At 47.7% G+C, this 19,631-nt stretch overlaps 1 protein-coding gene across 15 annotated transcripts in view; it reads left to right on the forward strand.

Moving 5' to 3' along the window:
* SLC2A9 (solute carrier family 2 member 9) overlaps positions 1-19,631 on the forward strand; it is a 260,925-nt gene that overhangs the window by 140,756 nt on the left and 100,538 nt on the right. For all 15 annotated transcript variants that reach the window (XM_040625291.1, XM_040625294.1, XM_040625290.1 and 12 more), the window contains one exon: positions 15,811-15,998. In XM_040625291.1, coding sequence (XP_040481225.1) covers positions 15,811-15,998 — 188 coding nt within the window. The remainder of the gene's footprint in view (positions 1-15,810; positions 15,999-19,631) is intronic.

The following is a 19,631-nucleotide window of genomic DNA, read 5'->3' on the forward strand; positions in this document are numbered from 1 at the left end:
GAATTTACACATTCTTATTGTTTTTGTCATAAGTAACGTGTGGTCGTATGTATATTTGTATTATCATTATTATTCTAATTAATAGAAATGGTAACATAATAATTAAATAGTAGCTTACTATGGAAACCTGAAACTGTCTAGTCTAGAATGAAACCGCTTTGTAGTGAAGTTGGACAATTTAAATCTTCCTCCCCACATGCATAACCTTCGACATAATGAGAAATGTCTGTTATGTAATTCAAAAGCAGTATTCTCGAGTGGGATAAATGACATTTGCCCCACTCAACCCCCCAAGGGTTGATCCTGAGTCTTCCTGTTTCATGTAGGCATCTCTTCATTTCATCATCCACGTCAAGGACCCAGTAGCTTCTCCCAAATCAGTCACTTAAGCTTATTGATTAATATATTTCTACGCTAATTTGTTTAGCATCTGTTTCCCCCGGCGAAAGCTCTCTGAGGGCAAAGACTTTTCCTGCTTTGCTCATAGCTGAAACCCCAGCACCTAGAGCGGGCCTGGCACATAGTAGGTGCTCCCTGAGCACCTGCGGAAAGGGTGAATGAAACCCAAATACACCTAACGCCAAAGTGTGTGCTCGGGTCTGTGCAGCACGCTGCTCCTCCAGACTCTGGGCTTACGCTCCGAGTGGTTTATGGCAACCAGAAGCTTCCTTGTGCTGGGAACACAGAGCAGTGTCAACCCGAGGAGAAGGAGGCAAAGAGGGAGAGACAGGAGTGAGGCAGCTTTATTACTCAGGCCAGCGGTTTTACCAGGGAGATGTGTCAGATAATCACTTTGGGCTTTCTGATGTTTATGCCTTGGTAGTTTCGACCTCTGTACCCAAGAGGTCTTCCTCAGGGGAGGGATTTTCAAGTCCAAGCAGAGCATGTGTATATGAAGTCCCATTCCAAGTCTCCTTGCAGCCCCTCCCGAGATGGTGCAGAAGGCGTGCGGGTGGGACATTTGGATGTATGCTCAGAGGGAAGAACCAGACAAGGAGTGTTTAACAAAGTGCTCAGTAAAGGCATAGGCTCTTCATGCTTGTGAAGGCTCCAGTTCAAAGCAGTTTTAGTCATGGAGACTATCTGAACAGTGTCTAACAGTGAGCTCTCTGAAAGCTGTCCCGTCTCTAAAATCAAATCTCAAGCACTAAGCCCTGACATTAGGGTGCTATAGAGACCTATCTCTTGGAATATAGTAGGTGCTCATTAAATGTGTGTTGAATACTTGAACAAATAAATGATGCCTACTTGAGACACAGGCAAAGGGTGTCCTAACTCTGTGCAGGGATGTGAGAGAAGGGAGGACAAATGGACTTGTCATGTGCTAAGGGCCTGGGGCACACAGACATGTGCCGCTAGCCCACCTGCCACAGTGTTCTCCAACTCTAAGAGATTATGTTCCTACCCCCACATTACAGGTGAGGCCAGGGAGGTTGGTATCACCTGCCAAAGGCTGCTCAGTTAGTAAGTGGTGGGGCCAGTTCTTGAACGCAAGCTTAGCTGGAAGCAAAGTCTAGATCTTTGTCTATAAAACCACAAGAATCTGGGATAGACATGGTATGGCCCAAAAGCATGAGGACATTTGGCTCTAGTGGAATGTGACTGGAAGGGAGTAGCTGAGCTCAGCTTAGACAAGGAGGCTTCCTCTAGCCTTCAGAAGTTAGAAACGAGCTCATATCAATGCAAAGCCTTCATTGAGCTGATGTGGAACTGAGACCAGATCAGTGAGTCTTGTCTGAAGCCACCAGACAAGTCAGAGGCTGAGCTAGGACAAAGCCCTTTCTCCTGACCCACGGTCCACTGTGCTTGTCATCACCCTCTCCTGTCTCCTAAAGGAGCAGGAGGGGAGCTTTAGGCCAAAGTCAGGGGAGGACCAACCCATCCAAATCTGTTCAGCTTTGTGATGCTGTCATGCATTTGACGGTGGCAACATTTGGGTTCTAACCTGCTAGTCAGCTGTGATTGTCTGCAGCTGGCCTCTGTCATTAGCCTTTTGCTCGCATATCGGGAGTTTGTTGGCGCAAGAGTGGCAGTAACTTTACAATCCTCATACCTGGCATATTGGACAGTACCACAAAACTGAGAGGGGATCTGGACACAGGGTCCTTTTCAGAGGGATAAAGAAGTGGTTAAAGGTCAACCTCACCAGGCCGCATCTTACAGATTTCTTCTTTCTCTTTTTCGTAAGTGTTAGTGACTTCATCTTCTACCTTATAGAAATCAAGGAAAAAACTGAGACAGCTTATAAAGCACACAAGCGTGTGTGTGTGTGTGTGTGTGTGTGTGTGTGTGTGTGTGTGTGTGTTATAGATTAAACTCAGGGCTCTGGAAGGAGAAGGAAGGGCCCCTTCCCAGTAAACAGAGCTATCCAGTGGTAGCTCACTGTGGAGGTTGAGCTCAGACTTGTGGGGTGAGGTTGATTGGGTTCACGTCCCTGCCTTGCCATCTGCTAGCTATGTGCAGTCTTTCACTTGGTTCCCTTGTCTGAGGCACTCATCTTATTGGATTATTTTGAACTTTTAAGTGATTTGATTCACATTAAAGGCTTAGAACAGTGCTTGGAAAATGACTATGTCATGGGAAGCACCTTGTCGTCTTTCAAGGAGGAGATACCAAATTAGTGTCTGAGCTTCCTGGCAGCCAGGGCAAGAAAGGAATTGATTCCTTCACAGACACTCTCTTTCTGAGGAGGGACAGAGTTTACCTACACACAATTCTAAAACCCGTTTATTACAAGGGACCTCCAAAGGGGGGTCTTAAATCACATCTTAAACTAAAGTTAAAGCAATTGCAAAAGATATTTCTCTATGATTTTTCTTATATGTACCCTCAGTAAGAGCTGAGGGCACAAGCCTGAAGTGTAGCTCAGGGAAGGCCATCGTAATGGAGTCTGAGTTATGAGTAACTTCCTGGAGTCACCGTTCATTCCAAGCCCACTTATTTATGGAGCTTTTGTTGTGTACCAGACACGTACTAAGCCCAGGGGATAAAATATGGAGCAAAACCAGACAGGGCCCCTGAGTCCTGAAGCAGTCAATGAGGGAATCCGACAGGAACCAGGTCACCTCACAGAGGAGTGTGAATCGACCCCATAACAGGAGCTACAAGGGAAGGAGCAGAGAGCTCCACGGGGCTGGTAGGAGGACACCAGGGAGGGCTTCCTGAAAAACGCGGCAGTTGTGCTGGGATGGAAAGGTGAGTTGCTGTAAGGGAGTAAAGGAACAGGGTAGGAATCCATCCACAGCTCAAGGGTTGATCCTAAGCCCATGAGTACATATGGCCAGGAAGGATGTCTGTTTTTGTTGTGGTCATTTGCTTGCTTGTTTTGTTTTTAGTAAGTACTTCCACTGTTTCTGCCTTGGAAAGCTACCACTGAGAGCTGTGGTTCATCAGGGATAATCCCTGGCTTATCACCTAACAGACAGGTCAGTTGATTCTCATGACTACCTTCAGAAACACAGAGTAGCCTTCTGTGAATGTTGGCTGGTCTTGTTCACATTAACGCTATTCACTCTAATTCCTTACAGAAGACAGCGAGGTTTTAGCTGCCAAGTGACTCCCCAGGTCACACGGGAGGGGGGGGATCTGTTGTGCCCCGTCTCTCTCTCTCACCCCAGTGTCAGCCCTTGGCCACCTTACTGTCTTGCCCATTTCAGAGCCACAGATCTTCGTTGAAGATCAGCTGACTGTATAGCCGTGGGTTTATTTCTGGGCTCTCTGTTCTGTTCACTGGTCTGAATGTGTCTTTTTTATGCCAGTACCATACTGTTTGAATTACAGTAGCTCTGCAGTCTTTTTTGAAATCAGGAAGCCTGATGGCTCTGCTTTGTGGTTCTTTCTCAAGGTGGTTTTGGCCATTCATGGTCTTTTGTGATTCCATATGAATTGTAGCATTATTTTTTCTGTTTCTGTAAAATATACCATTGAGATTTTAATAGGATGGCATTGAACCTGTTGATGGCCTTGGGGAATATGGTCATTTTAACAATATTAAATCTTCTAACCCATGAACACAGGGTATCTTTCCATTTCTTTGTGTCTCCTTTAATTTCTTTCATCATTGTTTTATTATTCTCAGTATAAAAGTCTTTCTCCTCTGTAGGTAACGTTATTCCTAAGTATTTTTTTTTTAAAGATTTTATTTATTTATTTGACAGAGATAGAGACAGCCAGCGAGAGAGGGAACACGAGCAGGGGGAGTGGGAGAGAAGAAGCAGGCTCATAGCTGAAGAGCCTGATGTGGGGCTCGATCCCATAACGCCGAGATCACGCCCTGAGCCGAAGGCAGGCGCTTAACCGCTGTGCCACCCAGGCGCCCCAAGTATTTTTTTCTTTTTGATGCTATTATAAAGGGGATTATTTTTCTGATTTCCTCTTCCGGTAGTTTGTCGTTTGTGTATAGAAATGCAACTGATCTTTGCATGTTGATTTTGTATCCTGCAACTTGACTGAGTCTATTTATTTAGTTCTAACCGTATTCTTGGCGAAGTCTTAGGAGTTTTATCTCTATAAGATCATGTTGTTTGCAAACAAGGACGATTTTACTTCTTCCTTTCCAATTTGGATGTCTTTTCTTTCCTTTTCTCACCTAATTGCTCTGGCTAGGACTTCTGAATAGAAGTTATGAGAGTGGGTATTCTTGCCTTGTTCCTGACCTTAGAGAAAAGGCTTTCAGTTTTTCATCATCGAGCATGATGTTGGCTGTGGGCTATAGTGTCTTCTGGATACAAGATAACTGGAAAACTGGGTATCTTTATGCAAAAGAATGAAGTTGGACCCTTAGCTTATACCATACACAAAAGTCAACTCAAAATAAATTACAGGCTTAAATGTAAGACCTGAAACCATAAAACTCCTAAAAGAAAACAAAAGGGGGAAGCTTCCTAATATTGGCTTTGGAAGGGATTTCTTGGATATGATACCAAACACACAGGCAACAAAAGCAAAAACAGATAAGGGGAACTATATCAAATTAAAAGGCATCTGCACAGCAAAGGAAATAACCAACAGAGTGCAAAGGTAACCTATAGAATGGGAGAAAATATTAGCAAACTGTATATCTGATAAGGGGCTAATAACATCCAAAAAATAAATAATTTTCAATTCAATAGCCAAAATCTAATAACCTTATTTAAAAATGGGCAAAGAACTCGGATAGATATTTCTCCGAAGAAGACATACACTTTACCAATGGATATATGGAAAAAATTTCAACATCACTAATGATCAGGGAAATGCAAATCAAAACTACAGTGAGATATCACTTCACACCAACAGAATGGCGAGGGTCAAAAACGCAAAAGCAAGTGTTGGCGAGGACGTGGAGAAATGGGAACCCCTGCACACTGTTGGCGGAAATGCAAAATGGTGCAGCCACTATAGCAAACAGCAGAGTCTTCTTCAGAAAATGAAAAATAGAAGTACCATATGACGCAGCAGTCCCACATCCGGGCATTTATCCAAAAGCATTGAAATCAAGATCTCAAAGAGATATTAACACTCTTAAATGTTCAATGCAGCACCATTCACAGAGCAAGACGTGTATAAAACCTAAATGTCCATGGACAAATGATAAAGAAGATGTGGTGCACATACACAATGGAGTATTATTCAGCTTTGACAAGGAAGGGAATCCTGCAGCGTGTGACAACACGGATGAACCTGGTGGACGTTATGCTGCTTGAGGTAAGCCAGTCACAGAAGGAAGAGGCTGCCCGGCTTCACGTACTTCAAGTATCCAAAATAGTCAAGTTCATAGAACCAAACAGTGGAATAGTGGTTGCCAGGGGCTTTGGGGGAGGGGGAGGTGGGGAGTTGCTATCAGTGGGTATAAAGTTTATAAAGGTGGATAAATTGGAGACATCTGCTGTACAACACTGTGTCTGTACTCAAAAGTACTGTGTTGTGCGCTTAAAAACATGCTCCATGGCCGATCTCACGTTCAGTGTCCTTACCATAATAGAATAATTTTTTTTTAAAGATTTTATTTATTTATTCGACAGAGATAGAGACAGCCAGCGAGAGAGGGAACACAAGCAGGGGGAGTGGGAGAGGAAGAAGCAGGCTCATAGCAGAAGAGCCTGATGTGGGGCTCGATCCCATAACGCCGGGATCACGCCCTGAGCCGAAGGCAGACGCTTAACCGCTGTGCCACCCAGGCGCCCCTAGAATAATTTTTTATCTTTATAATAATAAATTATTCATTCACTAATGGAAAAAAATAAGGTACAGCCATAGAGATCCTGACATTATGAATGCAACTGCTAATTTCATCACGTGCAAAAGCAATCATTGCCAAGACAGAACGCCAGCAGAGATCTAAAGAGCGCTCTGGGGAAAGAGGACTTTCCATTTGCCTAAGGGCCTGACCCAACCTCTCGAACAAGGGATGCACGATACAAGACCTGCTCTACGTGACCTCCTCCTGGCAGGGTCAGGCCCTGAGTCATGCTTGCACCAACCCTGGAGCACAGCACCACGGGAGCGGGAATGGCAGCTCTGCCATGTGACTTGGACACATCACTTCATCCCTCCAAGCATCAGTTTCCCCATCTGTTAAAAGACAAGTGGGAGCACTGAACTTATGGGGGTTTTGTGAGGTTCCTACAGGCCCCACATCCAGCACCATCCACCTGGAGTTGCAGTGAGATGTGTTCTGTCCCCCCCCCCCAAAAGGACTCCTTCTGAGCAGAAACAGTGCCTTTTAACATAAGAGACCTTTGCATCCCCAGCACATAGCAAGCTCTAAAAAGCTGCAGGTTAATTGAAATGAACTGAATCTGGTTCTGTTAGCTTTTCATCTCTGTGGTTTCTTTTCATCATTCTTTGAGGTGCGTGCAAAGAAAGATCAAGTTGGAACAGTGACTCCCTCACTTTCTACCGGGGATCTCTGGTACATTTCCCCATTCCTCTGAGGCTCAGAGAACAGAACAACACTAGGTTATCTCGATAAGCTCTGTAAGACACCTAGCCCAAACGTCTAACACATGGTAGGTACACAGTAATGTCAGGCTCCTCTCCCCTGCTTGGTCTCTTGACGCCCCTTGTATAAAGACGAGTCTTTAACAGGTACAAGATCTGATTACACAGTGGCTTCCTCTCCCAGCCCAGAAATTGACCACACCACCCAGAGGCTTTTCTCTCCACTTGGGAAATGCAAATTCTCATTCCTTTTTCAAGTTCTTTGGAATTAGTGATTAGAACATGGCCAGGAATATGAATGAAGTGTGAGCTATAGGAAGCCTTTACTTTCAAGTGTGAGGGCGAGGGTAGGAGCCTGAGCAGGGAGAGGAACCAAGTAGATCAGATGAACTATTTAAGTGACTTAGATATTTAAGAGTGGTCACCACACCTCTCCTGGCCCACCTCCAGGGATGGGGAGCTCACTGCTTGAGAAACTGCCCGATCTACCCGTGGCCACATCAGTCAGACAGTTCTTCCTCACGGTGAGCTGACTTCTGACACATCATAGCTGTCACCATTGGTCCTCGTTCTGACCTCAGGCCAAAGAGTACAACCCTATCCACATCCAGGCTTCTCCTCCCAGAGGATCCCCTTCTCCAGACTAAGCAAATATGAAAAGGGACCAGTTACATTCATCCAGCATGGTTTGAGCACCTGCTGCATGCCAGGCCCTGAATAAGACCCAGCCTCTGGCATGAGGTATTATAAGCCTTACACTAGGAGAAGCACCTGCCTCGATCTGGTAGGACCACAGTGAAGACAGGAGCAGCAGTGAGAGCCATTTACCAGCCTCAGGACGCTCCCAACACTGCACTAATGTGCTTGTCACCTCCCTGCATGGTTTTCTGCCCCTTTGTGAGTAGGGTCCCAGCTCCAGAGGCAGATTCCAGGCCTTCCTGTAGAGATTGGAAGGAAGGGAATGTTACTTAGGGGCTCTGGGTTAAAAAAGAATGCAAGAGTTAGTTCAAACCAATCTTCTCTGTGCTTCCAAAGTGGAATGAAATTGGTGCTGATTTACAGGCCTTTGCCTCACTCTGATGCAAGTGATGGGCAGACAGAGGGTGAGGTGAGGCCTGAGGAGGCTTCTAGGCTCTTCAGGAATTCAAGGATATGGAATGAAGACTCGGGAAGAAAGGTAGGGAGCAGTAAGGGAGAGAGAGGGAGGGAGAAGGAGGGAAGGACAGTGTTTTTTCCAAGATCTGAAAGTTCTGGTTCTAAATTCCCAGGGATCATAACTGAGCATCCAGAGCAAGGCTTCTGGAGCCCTTGCTGGGGCTCTACTCCCAGCTACTCCATTTACCAGTGGTGACAACAGTGGTTTCCTGTGGTGTCCCCATCACACCATTCTTCTGTTCACTGATTTCAGCCCAGCTGTGGGACAGTCCCATGTGAGTGCAGACGCAGGCGGAAGTTTCCTGCACCTCCAGCATACCAGGTGTCTCCCTGCATACTCAGGCCTTCTCTGTGGCCACAATGCAGCTCAGCCCATCTGCAGTGTAATGTGCATGCCTGGGAGTTCATGCCCCTAGAGGCAAGAGTTGATGGACAGATGTCCAGCCTCCCCTGTGGGGCCGTTCTAGGAGACATTCCATGTCCTACTCAGAAGTCCAGCAGAACTGACCCCTTCGTCCATAGTAGGCTCCTCAGTGACGTGCCTTGTATGGCTTCCCCTTCCTCGCTTCACTCTCCTTATCCCCTCACACCTGCTTTTTGCAACCATCACGTGTATCAACTTCTTACACCCAATCCTTGTCTCAGGCTCTGATCTCAGGGATCCTAGTTCCCTGACCATGAGCAAGTTTCGTCTCTCTTCTCACCTGCCAAGTGGGGACACTAGCGGTGTCTCCTTCAGGGGATGGTTATATGAAAATTAAATAAGAAAAGGCCTATGAAACACGTGGAATGGTGGCTGGCCTAGAGTAGCTCTCAGCAAGCGTTAGCTGCTGTCATTGCAATATTGGCCTTAAGGGTGACGAGAGCTCAAAAAGACCCCCAGAAAACAATATAGATCCAAATGGAAGGCGGCAGCAAGGCTGGCTGAACGTAACACATTTGGAACTTGGCATGTGTCTTGCAGTCCCATCTGCTAGGAATGCAGCGTCGGGGATGAGGCGGGCTGCTGCGGGTAGATGTCCACCCTCCCAGTGTCACTCTTGTTCCTGCAAACAGGAGACAGTGTTGCCTTTTTATGTTTTGACGACCATGATTTAGCAAAACCCACTGAAACTCTTCATCTGGCATATTTTCAAACAGGAAGCTTTTGAAACTGTTTGCAGGGATTTTGTTTTTTTAATGTGCAGTGACCGGTGTGCGGCACTTTGGGTCCCAGGCCACAGAGTGATGGCACCGTCCCCACACATCTCTTTCCACAGAGCAATCTCCTTTGAAGAGCTGCTACTTTCTCATTCTCCTGAAAATGTCACCTTTACCTTGGAGAGGTTGATTATTTATGTCTTAAGTTTTTGCACCTTGGCCAGGGAGCCTACTGTCGACATGCACCGAAGCCTGGAGCAAAGGGGGCTGCTGGCTCCTGTCTCTGTGCAGGCATCGCAGTCTTACCTTAATCCGTGCCTTCTTCAGAGGATTCTCTATAAGCCGCCTGAATGTTCTTCAGGGTTAATTCAATTAAAACCAAACACTACCATTCCCAAGTCCAAGACCAGTCAATGGGACACGTTAGCCGAAATGTGTTGCTCTACACTGAAAGCAAAGATGAGGAGCCCCCTGCCAGCCCCTCCTTGTGGTGGAGCCCCCAGCACCCTCACGTGGCCTGTGGGAAGGCTCCAGGGTCGGTCCCATAATGAGATGTTGTAACAGTTCAAACAGGACTTCCAGTGTCTTCTACCCCATCCTCCGCTTTGGATCCCACTGCTGTCGGTGATAAACTCAAACTTCAATCCCAATCACTGCTGAAAATAAATGTTTCAGTGAAATCTCCTAGTTTTAGAAGCCCTGAGCCCCGCTCTGGGCAGAGAAGGAGCTCCATGCTGGGCTGGGCATAGGGCTGCAATGGGCCACGGCCCCATGCTCTGCCTGAAATCCCTTTGCCAGCCTTGTCACAGGCCCTCCTGGTCACATGAGGGAATCCCCCAGGCTGCTGTGCGTTTTGCTTCTAGCAGGAGGCGAGAAATGCTAACAGAGGCCATGCAGCGCAGGCTACCGTAACAAGACGCCACAAACCGGACACTTAAAACAGGAGCGGTTCTCTCCCAGTTCTGGAGACCAGGAGCCCAAAGTCAGCCTGTCAGCGAGACCTGCTTCCTCTCACGGCTTCTGGCGTGCGCCTGCTGGCCTTGGCCTCCCGTGGCTTACCCTGCACCCCTCTGGGCTCTGCTTCCATCCTCACAGGGCAGTCTTCCCTGTGTGTCTGTCTCTGTGTCTCTTCTCTTCTTATTATTAAGGACCCACCCTACTCCATTGTGACCTCATCTTAACTGACAGTCACATCTGCAAAGACCCCATTTCCAGATAAGGTCACATTCACAGTTACCAGGTTAAGACTTTGACATATGTTTATGGGGACACAATTCAACCAATGGAAGGTTATGGTATTTCTACCCTTTGTCAGGCTAAAAAGGAAGAAAAAAGGGAAGGAAGGGGTGGGGGGGGTAGCAAGTGCCTCCTGGAATAGCTAACAGACCTCTAGGACTCGTTGCCCATTAAGAGCAGCAGTGTTCTGAGGACCTCGTGTGCGCTGACATTTAACACCACAGACAGCCCCAATGCTGTTCCGTCCATCTTACAGGTAAGGAAACTGAGGCACAGAACCATCAAGAACCTCACCTGGCATCAGACTAGGTGACAAGGAGCGAAGCAAGGATTTGAGCCCCAGACAGCGTGGCCCCAGAGTCAGGGCCCTTAACCGCCCGTCACACCAGCACACACCTGGTCACAGGTGCGGGCAAACCAGGCAGGTGTTATTGTGCCAGATGGTTGCTCCGACCTCACGGAACCTGAGGAAGCAGAGACGTGCGAGGCCACCAAGATGGGCCCCGGCGCCGGGCTAGTGGACAGCGGATGCCGGACAGAGCCCCGTCAGTCTGTCCACACCACCTGCATCCACCTTACCCCTCCGCCGCACACCTCTTCACCTTTTGCCCAGGGTGTGGCGCTGGTGGGTATTTGAGGGCCCGTGTGTACTGCAGTCAGCTTCCAGCTCTTTCTCTGAGTTGGCCAGGCACAGGCACAACTTCAGACACTGCTTCACTGATCTGGAAACTTCAGGGATGCAAGGCAGACCCTGTCAAGAACACCTGCTCTTCTTCCTTTCTTTATTTCGTACTGCCAGTGTGAAACTGGGCTGGCAGAATGTTGGGGCTCAGCCCGTGACAATCGTGAAGGAAAGGAGCTCTACGGGACTGCACTGTGCCCAGCTCAGCAGCCATTTCCCTAATTGGCACTCCAGCCCACTTCCAAATCCCTGAGGCCATCCAGGCTCCGACTGGGAGCAGGCTCCCAGGCCCATCCGGTGGAGGTCATGGCCTCTGTGGTCCACCTGGGTACGGCTAGCTCGTGGCATGGGAGCCACCGCCCCATTCTGCCAAACTCTGCACTGACCCAGCATCCACACCCTTCCCCACTGAGCAGGGAGGACAACCTCGGGATCCCTCGCAGTTGAGCTCCAGGCAGCCATGAACACTCAGGGAGAATTAGCTGCCAGGACGGTCCTGTCCTCCATTCTGGCGCACCCGGAGAGGAGGCACCCAGGAAGGCCCTCGCCTAGAAGCCAGACTGACCTTTAGGGAAGGGGGATAAAATTCAGAGTGGGTGCTGCTGACAGGAGCAGGACAGCAAAGGCTCGACTGCAAGAGAATGGTCATCTTGGAGGACGGAGACTGGCAGGAGAATCCCACTGGGGAGATGCGAAGGCCTGGACTGACACAGGACCGGGGTACTGAGAGGAGCACATGACTCTTAAGATCAGGAAGGTGGCATCATGGGGCCCAGTTACAACATGAGACCTGTGGGTGGGTCCCTCATCTCCTGCTTTCCTCTCTAGACCTTCCTTAGCCTGTTCCTCACTTCCCAGTAGGGGAGAATCAGGGAAGGCTTCTTGGAGGAGATGGTGTCTGTGCTGAGGCTCAAAGAACAAGGCTAACCAGGTGCAGAAAGGTCAGAAGAACATTCTAGAGAGAGAAAAGAAAAAAAAGTACCAATGTCTTTTGTTTCTCCTGAGTGCCAAGATATGTGAGGCAACTTTCTGTTTTTTTGGCTTCCTGCTCAGAGGGCCCGCTCTCTTCTGACAACCAGAAATACCTCCTCTTGTTGGTGCGCCTCGTGACTTAGCTTTTGACTGTGGAGCTCTTTTCAAGAGCCTGAGAGGTTACATAGGGGATAGGAAGGACTCCCAAACTAAATCCCACAGGGCCATGGTGGGTGGTGCAGGGGGCTTAACCGGCAATTAGGGAAGCTCACAGGGGCCGGGTCCCGCAGGGCAGTCTTGCACTGGGAGAAGGGAGAGGGGCCAGCAGGAGTGAGGGGGGTACCTGCTCTGGGGTGAGGTCCTCCCGGGAGGAGCCAGAAGCCTGTTTGAAACAGTGGTTCTGAACTGGGGTGACTTTGCCCCGGGAGACATTTGGGTTCCATCCCCAGGACTTGTTTATTTTATAACCAGAAGTTGCACTTTGGGTCACGTTCACCCATTTGCTCACCCCTCACCCCCCACCTCTGGAAACCACCAGTCTCTTCCCTGTATCTCTGTATCTAGGAGTTCCGTTTGGGGGTTTTGTGGTTTTAGATTCCACATGTAGGTGAGATCACATGGCGTCTGTCTGTCTTTGATTTCTCTCACTTAGCAAACTGCCCTCAAGGACCGTCCATGTTGTTGCCAATGGCAGGATTTCCTGCTTTTTAGAGCTAACATTCTTGTGTATATAAGTATACGTGTATCCCTTCCTCCGTCAGTGGTTGTTCCCATGTCTCGGCTCCTGGGAATAATGCTTGGAGACAGTTCCGATCGTCACAGCTGTAGAGCTCCTTCTGGCATCTGGTGGGTGGAGGCCGGGGATGCCGCTAAACATCCCGCAATGCACGGGGCCATGCCCACCGCACAGTTATCCCGCCCGAGATGTCAAGAGTGCCAATGCGGAGAAACTCTGCCTTCAGGGAAGAGAGTGGTGTGCCAGCTGGGTCAGGTCAGCTCGGAGCAACAGACTCAAATAGCACCCATCCCCCAGCAGGCCCCCGGAACTGGGCCTCAGGGTGCTCACAGCAAGTTGAAGGAGGAGGTGCCAGAGGTGGTGCTGAGATGGGAAGGCACAGGGGATGGGGAGAACCCAGAATCTCCCCGCCACAGGGCCCTCTGGGAGGGAGGAGAAGAGTAGTGGGGCAAGGAAAGGCGGGAAGTGCATTCCTGGCACAGGGAACAGCATGGCCCAGTGCAGGCAGCCAAGAGAGCACATTGTGTGTAGGAACAATGAGCCGTTCGTATGTTCAAGAGTGATGCAGCAGGGGTGGGAGCTGGGGGAGAGCTATGCGCCAGGTGGGAGCCTGGGCATCACTGTGCGGAGCAGAGAGCTGGGGGCTGGTGCCGCAGCGTAGAGCACAGGTTTACGGTAGGCATTCTACAGGGCACGACGAGACCGGACCAGGAGAGCCATCGGGGTATTGTCACAGGCCAGGAGAAGGCAATAAGAACAAAAGCAACTAAGCACTTCAAAAGTTGAAAACAGGCTAAGTTGATTGATGGTTTTGCCGTCAAGTGGTTAATTGTTGCAGGCCAGCTTCTCCAGGGAAGCAGGTGCTGGGGAGGAGTGAGGGATGCAGAAGTTTCATTGGACAGCCACACTGAGAAAGGAGGAGGACACAGCAGGATTGAGCAGGGAGGCATCAGACCAGCATGCCACCTGGCCGAGTCTCTGCATGCCCGTCAGGAGCTCTGGAGCAACACGTGTACATTTCAGGTGTCCCCAGCCGTGCCCTTGCACTCCCACCAACCCCAGTTGTGCCTGGGCTTCAAAGTTGAGGTGAATGGCCACAAAGCTAAAAGTAGGGGCTATCAGTTAACCAGACACTCACAGCCAAGGAGGGAGTCCTTTCCTGAAGGCGATGCATCTCCAAGTCTGACATGATATCTCCCTCACCAGATATTCTTCCCTACCCAGTCACAGGAAACTCGTAAGAAGGGGTAGGGGAGAGGGGCGCCTGGGGGGCTCAGTTGGTTAAGCATCCAACTCTTGATTTCGGCTCAGGTCATGATCTCAGGGTCACATTAGACTCTGTGCTTAGCGGGGAGTCTGTTTGGGATTCTCTCTGCCTCTCCCACTGCCCCCCCCCATGCTAGCCCTCTCTAAAATAGATGATTTTTTTTTAAAAAAGAAGAGATATGGAACAAGTAGAAAGAAACTATTTTTATGAGTGCATATATAGCAAGAAATTAAATTGATGCTTAAAAGAAGGAAATCACAGCTTTTAAGAAAGAGATTTTTGTTCCAGGAAACTCTGTTAAGAGCTGAGAGTCAAATTTAGGCGAGAGCTTTCTGGAAGCCAAGTTGAGAAAGGGGGAAAAAAGGCTATACGTTTCTCCTTATTTTACATGGAAAGCATGTATGTCAGGAAGGAGAGAGAAATATTTTCCTGCCCTAAAATTTCAGGATGACTTTATCATATGAGTGTTGCATTTTGAACTTTAAGAAAGTGTTAGCAATACTATGGTATAGTGAATGATGTGGAAATATGGCTCATTCAGCTACTTCTCCCATTTATCCTTAATAAAATGCTAAGAAAAGTATTAAATCATCGCTTACAAAAGAAACATTCTGAAGCCGTTTTCAGTGTACTACTGGGAATAACATCCCAGAGCCATCATGGGCTTGCTTTTTGTAGAATCTAGAGCAAGTTTAACAGCCCTTCCCGCCGCCCCCCTGCTACTTAAGAAGAGCAATTTCACACGCCCTGCAGCGCAGAGCAGTGTTTTCAGGGATGATGCCCACTGTGTCTGGAATGGACTGTCCACAGGAGCCATCACCAAAGCCACCTCTCTCTGTAGGAGGATAAATACCAGAGCACTGAATATTTAAATCCGTGTTCTAAAAGTGTCTCATATTATCTGATTATTATTATCTCAGGGGTCTAATCAGTCCGCCCACCTTTGCGTCTATATACAGGGAGGTTTGCACAATTAAGGGCTTGGTAACACATGCCAGGTTCGCTGAGGCTGGAAATTTGCAGTGTTCAGCCTGGAAAAGGCATAAGTCACCAGGGTGAGTTTGAATCCTGGGAAGACTAGCTCTTTGAGAAATACGTCCACCCACGGTTCCTGTGTTCCCCAAAGTCATATGGAAAGGGCATTGGGGGTCATTCAGTTCAGTCTCCTTCCAATGATAGAATCTACTCCCCGCATCCTGGCCAAGTGGCAGGTGATCTGACCATCTGAATACCTCCAACAAGGATGAGCACGCTGGGCCAGGCAGACAGGAGGTGCTCAATAAATACTTAGCAAGAGCGTGTGCAAAGCTCTGAGCTAGGGTTTAGTGTGTATACATCATCCAGTTACTACCAGAGCCATGTGAGGCAGGAATGGTTACAAACCTTGGTCAGACGCACTGTGGTCGCAGTAGAACTTGATCCCTGGACAGGCTCCTCTTCGCTCTGGGGGCAATCAGGAGACTCCTGTTCTCTCCTGGCTCTTCTCCTAGCCAACCAGGTGACCTTGGGCAAGTCACTGCACATCTCTGGGCCTCCATTTTCCTATTTTCAAACAAAGGCTTGGGACTTTGTGGTTTCAAAGGCCCCTGCCAGCTCTATCCCTGACAAGGTCTGTGTGTGGGTGGTGGGACTGTCCCCACAGACCCAGTATCAGACACATCCTAATCCCTACTGAAAGGCTGTGGTTGTCCCTGTTTGCAGCCTTCCAAACTTTCCTGGGCAAAGAGGACGTGTCCCGAGAGCTGGAGGAGGTCCTGACGGAGAGCCGCATGCAGAGGAACGTCCAGCTGGTGTCCATGCTGGAGCTGCTCCGGAGTCCCCTCGTGCGCTGGCAGGTCGTCACTGTGGTCATCACCATGGCCTGCTACCAGCTCTGCGGTCTCAACGCGGTGAGCGTCCCCGCACAAAGGGAGAAACTAGAGGGGGGTGAGGGTGGGGCGGGGTGGGGCGGGGCCCTCGATGCCAGGATCCGGTCCCAGCTCTGCCACCTCCACCAGCTCTGCGCGGTCGGGCAATCACACAATCTGATCCAGCCTCAGTTTCCTCATCTGAAAATGGGCTGACGTAATACGGAAAGAAATAATCCATGCAGAGTGTTCAAAACAGCAGCTACACAGTCGTCCCTTAATAAGTGCTGCCTATCATTACGATTTCTGGTCCCTGAAACTCTGGTTTCTTAATAAAATGGGTATTAGGAAGTTGTAAGTGAAAGATGATTTAAATAAAAGTAGTCTTGGCTGGGCTGACTTCAACATGCAACTTTGGTCTAAGAAGACCTCAAGCTTGAAAGGAGAACCTTCTCGGGGCCTGAGCTGATGTGGGCAGGGATATCGGAGGAAGGGGGAGGTCTTCCATGAAGTTCCCCAAACCCTCTGACAGACGCAGCTGCCCCTTCTCTCCTGGGGGCTCCTGAAGGTAGAATCGAGGAACCCCAGGGAGACAGACTCAGGATCAGTATCATTTTTGCTTCTGAAAAATAGCGGGCCTGCCTCAAGGAGTGGTGAGTTCCCCATTTATGAAGGTGTGCAAGCCAGCTGGCAGGGCAGTGTAGAGGTACTTACACAGCTTAGGAGAAGAGGAGCTGGGTCCAGAAAGAGGAAAAAGGGGACCTTCCAAAGAGCCTCAGAGAAAACAGCTGCTGGCGTCCCCTAAAAGTCAGCAGGGAGGGTGTTTGGGCCGTCTACGGGGAGGCAACATGAAAGGGGAGGCATCCCTGGCCAGAGAGGGAAGGGTGACAGCATGGAAAGTTCCATCCATAGTGTTTAGCCACATTTCAACTACTCTTGACTCTATCTTTGGAAACACTAAGATGAAATGAAATCATCTTGCAACTTACTCTTTTTTACCTTTTTCCTTGGTCTGGTTAAAGTCAGCAGGAGGAGGCGGCGCCTGGGCCGAGGGCACGGCCTTAGACAGGTCCTGCTGTTTCCTCCTTTTTGCAACTCCAGGCTCAAAGCCGCCCCCCTGTTTTGAGAAGGTAGAGAGGGAGTAGGTCTGTTTCTTAGAGCTAACATTTAGAGTAGTAAAAGCCACATATGCAATCTGTATTTAATGAGGCATTTGGATTGAGAACCATGACATTTCTAAACAGAATTCTCTCTTCTCTTGGGACATAATTTTCCAATTCGCATTCCCTACATAACTTCCTATATAAATCCCACTAGGGTGTATCTGTAAACCCCGCTGCATTGGCATAGGATGGGGAGAAACTATCTCCTCTGCTCCAAAGGCCGGCAGTGGAGAGGTCTCAGCTTCCGGGTGTCCCACCCTCCTCGCAGTGACTGCCTTTCATCTCTTTTGTTACTGTCACGAGCACACTTAACATGAGATCTACCTTCTTAAACGATGAAGTGCGCGATGCCAGGTTGTGAACTGCAGGCGCAGTGTCCTACGGGCCATCTGCAGAACGTATGCATCTGGCTTCACTGAAACTTTGCACCCGGTGATTGGGAACTCCCCATTTCCTGCTCCTGCAGCCCCTAGCAACCACCACCCCGTTCCCTGCTCCTATGAGTTTTGCTACTCTAGATACTTCACGAAAGTGCAAGCATTCAGTATTTGTCTTTCTGTGATCAGCTTGTTTCCCTCGGCATAGCGTCCCCCAGGTTCATCCATGTGGTCACGTGCTGCAGGATAGCCTTCTTTTTCAAGGCCGGATAATATCCCATCGTGTGTACACATACCACATTTTCTTTATCCATTCGTCCTGTTGACAAACATTTAGGACATTTCCACACCTTGGCTACTGTGAATAGTGCTGCATTGAACATGGGAGTCAGATATCTCTTCGAGCTCCTGATTTCAATCTGGATAAAAACCCAGAAGTGGGGGGTACCTGGGTGGCTCAGTCGGTTGAGCGTCTGCCTTCAGCTCAGGTCATGATCCCAGGGTCCTGAGATTGAGCTCCGCATTGGGCTCCCTGCTCTGCCTTCTCCCTCTCCCTCTCCTTCTGTCTGCCGTTCCCCCTGCTTGTGCTCGCTCTCTCTCTCTCTGTGTCAAATAAATAAATAAATAAATAAATAAATAAATAAATAAATAAATCTTAAATTAAAAACAAACAAACCCAGAAGTGGGATGCTGACTCATATTGCAGTTCTATTTCTAATTGTTGGAGGAGCCTCCGTACCATTTTCCAGAGCTGCTGCACAAGTTTGCATTCCCACTGACAGCGTGCAAGGGCTCTAATTCTTCCACATCCTCACCAACACTTTTCCTTTCATCATAGACATCCTAACAGGTGTGAGGTGATATCTTGCTGTGGTTTCAGTTTACATTTCTCTGATGATGAGTGATGTCAAGTGTCTTCTCATATGTCTTTTGGCCATTTGTAGGTCTTCTTTGGAGAAATGTCTGTTCGAGTCCTTTTCCCATTTTTTAATGGAGTTGTTTGGAGGTTTGGGGGGGTTGTTTTATTTTAATTTGTTTTGCTATTGGCGTTCTTTATATATTTTGGTGATTAACCCCTTATCAGATACATGGTTTGCCAATATTTTCTTCCATGCTGTAGACTGCCTTTCCACTCAGTTTTTTGTTTGTTTGTTTGTTTTGCTGTGCAGAAATTGTTTAGTCTGATATAGTCACACTTGTTGATTTTTGCTTTTGGTGTTGTATCCAAAAAAAAATCATTGCCAAGACCTATGTTACCAAGTTTTTCCCCTATGTCTTCTTCTAGGATTTTTACAGTTCTTGTGTTTAAATCTTTAATCCATTTTGAGTAAAGCATCCAATTTCATTCTTCTGTATGTGGTTATCCAATTTTTCCAACACCATTTTCCAGACTATCCTTTCCCCATTGAATATTCTTGGCACCCTTTGGCAATCAGTCAACCACATATCAGTTTATTTCTGGGATCCCTATTCTGTTTTCTTAGTTTATATGTCTGTCTTTATGCCAGTATCACACGGTTTTAATTACTGCCGCTTTGTAATATGTTTTAAAAAGAGGAAATGTGATGGCTTCAGTTTTGTTCTTTTTAAAGATTCATTGTCTTTTATGGTTCCATATGAATTTTAGATTTTTTTTTCTATTTCTGGAAACTAGGCCATTGGGATTTTAATAGGGATGGAATTGAATCTGTAGATCATTTTGTGTAGTGTGGCCATTTTAATAATATTAAATCTCCTAATCCATGAATAGAGTATTTTTCCATTTATTTGTGTATTTAATTTCTTTCCTTAATGTTTTGTAGTTTTCAGTGCAAAAGTCTTTCATTTCCTAAGCTAACTTTATTCCCAAGTATTTTTTGATGTTATTGTAAATACAATTATTTTCTTAATTTCCCTTTCAGATGGTACATTGTTAGTATATAAAAACACAACTGATTTTTGTATGTTGATGATTCTGTATCCTGCAACTTTACTGAATTTGTTTATTACTTCTAACAATGTGTGTGTGTGTAGTGTGTGTGTGTGTGTGTGTGTGTGTGTGTGTGTGCGTGCTGTCTTCAGGGTTTTCTACATTTAAGATCATGTCATTTGCAAACAGTGATGATTTTACTTCTTGCTTTCTGCTTTGGGTGACT

Source organism: Ursus maritimus, unplaced genomic scaffold (assembly GCF_017311325.1).
Source record: "Ursus maritimus isolate PB19 unplaced genomic scaffold, ASM1731132v1 scaffold_8, whole genome shotgun sequence".
Classification (NCBI taxonomy): Eukaryota; Metazoa; Chordata; class Mammalia; order Carnivora; family Ursidae; genus Ursus; species Ursus maritimus.